Source organism: Octodon degus, unplaced genomic scaffold (assembly GCF_000260255.1).
Source record: "Octodon degus isolate 3935 unplaced genomic scaffold, OctDeg1.0 scaffold00062, whole genome shotgun sequence".
NCBI classification, from domain to species: Eukaryota; Metazoa; Chordata; class Mammalia; order Rodentia; family Octodontidae; genus Octodon; species Octodon degus.
Genome location: NW_004524638.1, coordinates 9,674,943 through 9,682,496, shown reverse-complemented (window position 1 = coordinate 9,682,496; position 7,554 = coordinate 9,674,943). Strand labels below are relative to the sequence as shown.

General features: G+C 43.4%; 1 protein-coding gene across 1 annotated transcript in view; it reads left to right on the top strand.

Annotated features, from left to right (window-relative positions):
- The window catches only part of Tbc1d31 (TBC1 domain family member 31), a 117,182-nt gene that overhangs the window by 92,205 nt on the left and 17,423 nt on the right, over positions 1 to 7,554 (top strand). Inside the window, exon 17 of the mRNA XM_023718817.1 lies at positions 2,169 to 2,261. Within this exon, the coding sequence (XP_023574585.1) occupies positions 2,169 to 2,261 (93 nt within the window). The remainder of the gene's footprint in view (positions 1 to 2,168; positions 2,262 to 7,554) is intronic.

The following is a 7,554-nucleotide window of genomic DNA, read 5'->3' as shown; positions in this document are numbered from 1 at the left end:
GAGATGGCTCAGTGGAATAAGTGCTTCCCTGGCAAGTACAAGGGCTTGAGTTCAATCCCCTGTTCCGCCAATAAATAAATAAAAGATATGTCGAACTTTAAGTCCTTACAGAATATGAAGGAAAAATAATATTATAAAAGTAGAAATAAAGTATTTGTAATTCATCTGCATTAGAAACTATTACCACTTTTAGGATTCTTTTTTTTTTTTTTTTTTTTTTTTTGGCTAGGCAGGTCTGGTGCGGCATGTGGCTCTGGGCATTGAACTGTGGTCTCCTGTGCCTGACTGAGTTTGCCCAAGCAGGCACTTTAGACAACTGAGCTATTCCACCAGCCACTGTTACCACTTTTATAGCATGCTTCTTGTTTTTAGAGCAAATTAATTTTTTTTACAATATATAGTTTGTCTCGTGTAGTGAATAAGATAAATATTTGATTTTTTTTTTTTTTTTTTTTTTTTTTTAGGGAAGGGCCTACAGAGTGTTCAGGGTCTCACTAGTAGATCAGACTGGTTGGTAGTGATCCACCTGTTTACAGCCTCCCAAGAGCTGGGATCACAGGCATCAGCCACCATGCCCGTCTCAATCTCCATCTCTGCTTCCAGGGGGCGGGGCTGGCACAACAGGCCTGGGGATTGAACCTCTGGCTAACCCACTGTGCTATTTGGCCGGCCCTCCAGATTAACATTTGATTCTGAGGGCGTACATTTGCTAACCCACGAATAATACATGCTCAGGACTGATGGATGTCTTTATTCCAAATCCCTTTAAGATGGGGTAATGCATCATAGTTAAAGGAGTGGTAAAGCCTCTGCCTGCCCTTCCAGCCGCCTGTCCCTGACCTTGTGTCCCCCGCCCAAGCTCTTCTCAGGCTGCAACAGGAAAACCTGGCTCCACAATGCCATGTAGACTGACTTTGGGTATCTGTTAGCAGGAAGCAGAGTGGATCTGGCTTTGGTGTGGTTTGGTTATTTTTTAGTTGATTTGTTTGTGCCGTTACATAGCTGTCTGTTTCTGAAGATGCGTATGCAGAAGCATTCTGTAACCGCAATTCCTTAACAGCATATGCTGTGCCAGACCTTCCCTCCACCTCTTAGCACTGTCACTGCTCTTGTTCGTAGACTCCAGCCTTGCGAGCCGCCGACTTTCCCGGTCGCCTCCAGAGCAGCTGAGCAGCTGTGTTCCTTTCAGCCCGTGCGTCTGTGTGGACATCCCACTCAGTTCTCATTTACTGCTCCCCATGTTACGGAGAGTATGTCTTCTACTCAGCAGTGGCCATCCTACCTTGAGATGCAGGTCATAATGCAGCCACTAAATGGATGCTGAATACTTGCACACATTAACAGGGATAGAAAGCTGTAGAGTTTTGTTTGCCTGCTTGTTTGTTTTGTTTTCTCTCAACAAATATGTACTTGTCCCTCATCCTTTAAAATATTTATGACTTTCGGGCTGACCAGATAGCTCAGTGGACTAAAGCACCTGCTTAGGCAGAGCGCAGCAGCCGGGTTCGATCCCCAGCATGCCATGCCAGTCCCGCCCCCGGGGCACGCTGAGATGTTGATTGAGACTGGGTGTGGTTGCCTGTAATCCCAGCTCTTGGGAGGCTGAAAACAGGAGGATCACTGTGAGTCCGATCTGTGTAGAGACACTGTAGGCCCTGTACTAAATACATTTTAAAAAAAGAAAAATATTTATGACTTTAGGCAACCATATATTTAAGATGATTTCTAAGCTTCTCTAGAGAGTACTTTGTCCACACACTCTTATCTAGTACTATAGGAATGAAAAGCTTCCACACAGTTAAATTTTGGAGAACAGTGAATTCTATATTAAACCTGAGCAGAGCACATAGTTTCAAAGTACACAGTAGCTTTTATACGAGAGTTATTAGCTGTTAATCAGATCTGCAAAAACACAAATTTCTGTTAAAGAACATTAAGTGAATGTTGCAAATTAATACATGACTAGTTAATCTAGTTTCAAAAACCCAATCCCTTTTAATGTAAATACTGCTAGTGGGTGTTCAGATCCTGAGATTACTAAAGTCATTAAAATCTCTTGGGGCTGGGGAGATAGCTCAGCCAGGGTCTGAGTTCAATCTCCGGTTCCGCCAAAAAAAAAAAGTTTCTTTGTAAATTCTCTTTGGTATTCACGATTTGTTCGGCCATAGGTAAAAATGAGAGATCAAGAAATTGCTAGCGCAGCCAAGGACCTGGAAATGAGACACCTGGAACTTGAAGCCCAAGCAAGACTCTGTGAGAAGGTATAAGTCAGTGATCCAGTGTGAGAAGAGCGGAATGTGTGCGAACCTTTGTCACTGTGTTTGTTTTTCATTGTTTATTTTACTCTTTAATATATAGAGTCATCCAGGAGTATAAAGTAGCCAAAATATCAGAATGTGCAATTTGTTGTAATTCTTTAATTCATGTTTCTGTAAGCAGTCTAGTGACTGAACACCAAATGTAAGCCTTAGACTTTGCCTCAAAACCAGTATACTGTGTTTTCCTATGTTTATGTAGTCATAGCAGATAAATTATCCAATAAAAATGCAAATTGATTTGATGCAATTCATCAAATTGTACATCAAATTCGATCATCCCTAATCTGAAAACCCCAAATCTAAAATATTCTGATATCTAAAGCTTTTTTAATGCTAACATGATGCTCAAGTTTTAAGTTTTGAGTTAAGGTTGCTCAAGCAGTAAAATCTACACGAATATTGTAAAATTCGAAAAGCTCACTGATGTGGACTACTTCTAGTGTTAATGATTTCTAGTAAGCAGTACTTACCCAGGACCTTCCGAGGGTTTTATAAGGTCAGTAGGGCCAGAATCATAAAGTACTTTAAATTTAAATCTTATGGGATTAAATCAGCAAATACCTGTTTAATGACACAATTCAGTCTTTAAATCACCAGGGAAAAACTGAGTTAATATAGATGTGTATTTGGGAAAATGCTTCGTTACCCACTTAGGTCAGGGTTGTACGTTTTCACTTCCTTCAGCCATCTTAAAGAAGCCAAAGGTGGACTTTGAGTTTTCGTATCATGTTGTGGTTTGTCAAAAGCTTTTTCTATGTATGTTGAGGTGATTCCTTGGTTTTGTCCTTGATGCTGTTCCTAGAGTGTATTTCAGTCATTGGTTTGTGTGCACTGAACCATCTGGACGTTCCTGGGGTGACGCCGTCTCGGTAGTGTGTATGTTCCTTTTGCCCAGACCTGTTGAGTTTTGCAGCTGTGTTCTTTAGAGACTGGCCTGTGGTTCCCCTTGGGTTGGGCCCCCGGCTGGTTTTGGAATCGGGCTCGTGGCAGCCTCCAGGAATGACCTTGGGAGAACTGCTTCCCTTTCAATTGCTTTAAAAAGCTGAGAACTGATGTTTGATCTTCCCTGAAGTGCTTGTAGAATTCAGCAGTGGATGCATGAGGCTCTGGGCTTTTCTTAATTGGTAGGGTTTTTATTGCTGCCTCAATTTCATTCCCTTTTATTAGTTTATTCAGGATTTTTATATTATCTTCGCTCACTTTTGGTTACGTATCTAGGAATCTAGCCACTTCTTCTAAATTCCTAAATCTATTGGTGTACAGGTTTGTGAAGTAGCTGCTAATAGTTTTCTAGATTTTGGCAGTATGTTTTTCATTTCTGGTTCCATTGATTTGGACTTTCCTCTTTAGGTGAGGTTGTCTGTGTATCTATTCTTTGTCTTTTCATCTACATGAATGATGAACTTGATGTTTTGGTGGAACCAAGAATTGAACTCAGGCCCTTGCACTTGCTAGGCAAGCACGTATTCTGCTGAGCTGTCTCCTCGGCCCCTGTTTGTCTTTTTGAGACAGGGTCTCATTATGCATTTCAGGCCCTGAGCTCACTTTGTAGCCCAGGCTGGTCTTGAACTCCCAGTGAGCCTCCTGCCTCAGCCTTCTGAGGCTGGGACTACAGGTATGTGCCACCACACCCAGTCCAATTTTGCTTATTCTTTTAAGAACCAGCTCTTTGATTTATTGCTTCTTTTTCTTTTTTCTTTCTTTTTTTTTTTTTTTTTTTAAATTTTGAGACAAGGTCTTGCTGTATAGTTCAGGCCAGCCTTGAACTCACTGTGTAGCCTATGCTGGACTCAGGCCCTGGGTAATCCTGCATTAGCTTCACTGATTCTTTGATTTTTTTTTTTTAGTTTTAATTTCATTGATTTCTGTTCTAGACTTTATAGTTTTTTTTTTTCTTGTGCCAGTTTTGGATTTGGATTGTTCTTGTTTTCTAGGACCTTGTGGCAGGCATGTCATGAGATTACTTCTTTGGGCTCACCCTCCTGATAGCATTCACTGCCATCAGCCCCCCTCTCAGCACTGCTTTCGTTGTGTCCCGGCAGTGCTTCTTGTTCGCTAGCATTACTGATTTTAGGGACTGTCTTCTTCCTTACATTTTCTCTACCCATGGGTTCTTCCAGAGTGTGCTGCTTAAGTTCCACGCTTTTGTACTTACTTAAGCATGCTTGATTGGCTAATGTGCGATCTACTCTGGAGAAAGTTCCATGTGCTTTTGAGAAGAATGTATATTCTGTGAAGGAGAACACTGTAGGTTCCAGGGTGATAGCTCAGTGGTATAAGCACCTGCGTGGCAAGTGCAAGGGCCCAAGTTGAAGGAAGATAGAACACTGTAGATATCTGTTCAGTTTTTTTGTTCAAAGGTTTGATTCAGCTCTGATATTTCTTTGTTTTTTGTTTTTTGTCTCTGCGTATTTATTTAATATTTAGTACAGGGTCTCATTACACAGATCAGACTCGTAGTGATTCTCCTGTTGTCAGCCTCCCAAGTGCTGGGATTACAGGTGTGTGCCACCATGCCCAATCTCAATCACTGTCTCAATGTGCCCCTGAAGCAGGGCTGGCACTGCATGCTGGGGTCCAACCCCGGTCCCTGTACCTGCGTAAGCAGGCGCTTTAATCCACTGAGCTATCTGGCCAGCCCTCTTGATCTATTTATGATAGAAGGATATTGAGGTCTCCCCATTATATGTGTTGGTGTTTATCTGACCTTTTATGTCTAGCAGTGTTAGTTTTATGAAGTTGGTGGGGGCTGGGGAGATGGCTCAGTAGAATAAGCACTTGCCTGGCAAGCACAGGGCCTAAGTTCAATTCCCAGTTCCACCAAAAAGATAGATAGATAGATGATAGATAGATAGATAGATAGATAGATAGATAGATAGATAGATAGATAGATAGATAGATAGAGTTGTTCAGCACATACATGTTTGTATTTGTTATCTCTTCCTTAACCTGTACATGCTGACCTTCTTTGCCTCTTTTGATCAGCTTTGGCTTAATGTCTCCTTCATCTGGAAAACAGATACTGTGCTCCTGCTTCTCTGCAGGCTCCTATTGCATGGAATACTGTTAAGTTACTCCTGCCGTTGCATTGTTTTCTTGTTGCTGATTCCCTTCCTTTCTTCTCTGTTTAATTGCTCACCCTCCCTATTGTGTTCATTCTGATAAACCTTTTGGCACTATTCACTTCATTGTTTCTTTCTAGGATATCCTTGAGAAGTTTTTGGAGCGCTGGTTTAGGTTTTTTTTTTGTTTTTTTTTTTTTTTTGTTTGTTTGTTTTTTTTTTGGCGGAACCGGATGGAGTGCTGGTTTAGTAATCATGAATTTCCTTTAGTGTTCTTTATCATTTGGTCTTCTTTTGTGTGTGTGTGTGTGTGTGTGTGTGTGTGTGTGTGTGTATTTTAGGGAAGGGTCTACAGGGTGTTCAGGGTCTTACTACTAGATTGGACTCAAAGTGATCTGCCTTTTTATAGCCTCCCAAGAGCTGGGATTACAGGCATGCGCCACCACACCCAGTCTCAAGTGCCATCTCAGCGTGCCCCCAGGGTGGGGCCAGCACAACAGGCCCAGGGATTGAACCTCCAGCCACTGCCCCTGCTTGCAGGCACTTTACTCCACTGTGGTACTTGGCCAACCCCTCATTTGGTCTTCTGTATATGTCATTCATCTGTATTTTAAATTCCTTCCCCATATTTCAGAAGTTTTCTGCTATTACATCTATAAAAACCTTTTTTTAAAGTGTCATCTTTAGGGGCCAGGGAGATGGCTCAGTGGAATAAGCACTTCCCTGGCGAGTGCAAGGGTCTGAGTTCAATCCCCAGTTCCGCCAAAAAATAAATAAATAAAAATAAAGTGTCATCTCTGCTGTCTTCTCATTTTCCACTAATTCCACTTAATCTTAGTCTTTGTATCATCCAGCAGTTACTGGGTCCATTTTTCATGTTCTCTGAACGCTTTAGTTCTGATACTGAGTCTCTAAATTAGTTGCTTCTACTGCCCATACTTTCAGCTGAATTTTGTTTGGTATCTTTTCGTGGACTTTCAGTCCTCTAAAACGGACATGCATGTTTTGTATCATTTTGTTTACTTCAGCTAGCTTTTTCTTTGCATCTTCCCTAAGCTTGCTTATTGTTTGGTTTGTGTCATCTGTTTAGTTAATCTTCTTTCAGCTCGCCAGGCAGGCGCCTTACTGATCTGTTTTCTCCCGTGGCAGAGATTGTGAACCTTTCAGAGCTTTCAGTGACACAGGCAGCTCACTGCAGCCCCCTTGCCGCGGGCTCACTACCACGTCCTGTGTCATCCTCCTTCCAAGTAATTCGCTCTGTGGTTTCTGACTCTGCCCCCGCCCTCCCCCAGTGCGCCGTGGATCAGCTTCGGTGGAGTTGGAAGTGCTCGGAGACGTGGCGTTGCCTGCTGCCTCATGTTTTCATTTTTCGTTTGTGTTTTGTGGTGAGGCTTGCAGCTTGACTGTAGTGGAGAGTGCACTGCTCCGTATGGAGGCCTCCGGAGTCAGCGTCTGCTTTTCAGGGATGTGCTCTGAGCTGGCTGATACGGGCTTTTCCCTCTGCCCCGGGTTTTCACATGATGAGGCAAGATGCCTGACACCCACAGCTAAAGGAGGAAATGTTTATCTCGGCTCACACTTCATACAAGTTTCACTTTATAGTTGGCTGGCCCCCAGGCAAGGGGCGTGGCAGGCGGACTGCAAGGGAGAAGCCGTCCACAGGAGGTCCAAGGCAGCACAGGTGGAAATAGCAGAGCACTGAGCAGCATGGAGCAGCCCGGCCTCCTTCTGTCCCTCACCTCCTGTCCAGGCTATACGCCCTTATTGCAGGTAGCACTCATGCGCAGTTGCGCCTTCTCGATTTCCATGCTCACACCTATGCTAGACCAATCAGTGGGTTTATTTAGTAATCACACCCCCTTAATCCCAGCAGCGCACACACTAGATCCAGCCACGTCCAAAAAGCCCCGCCAGCTGCTCTCCGCCTTCTGCCTTGCCCTACCATACCAAGGGCTGTTTCCTCTGCCATGTGCCACCCTGCCTTGGAAGCAGCCAAGCGTGGGCTGGAGCTGCTTTGGGGTACAGCCATGCACAAGCCACAACACCAAGAGTCGAGGAAGAAGCAGGACAGCAGGGTGAACATGGGGAAAAAAGAAAACAAAGCGTGCAGCCATGATGCAAATGTGGAGTCTCAGAGAGAGACTCAAAAAAAAGGATTTTTTTTTTTTTTTTTT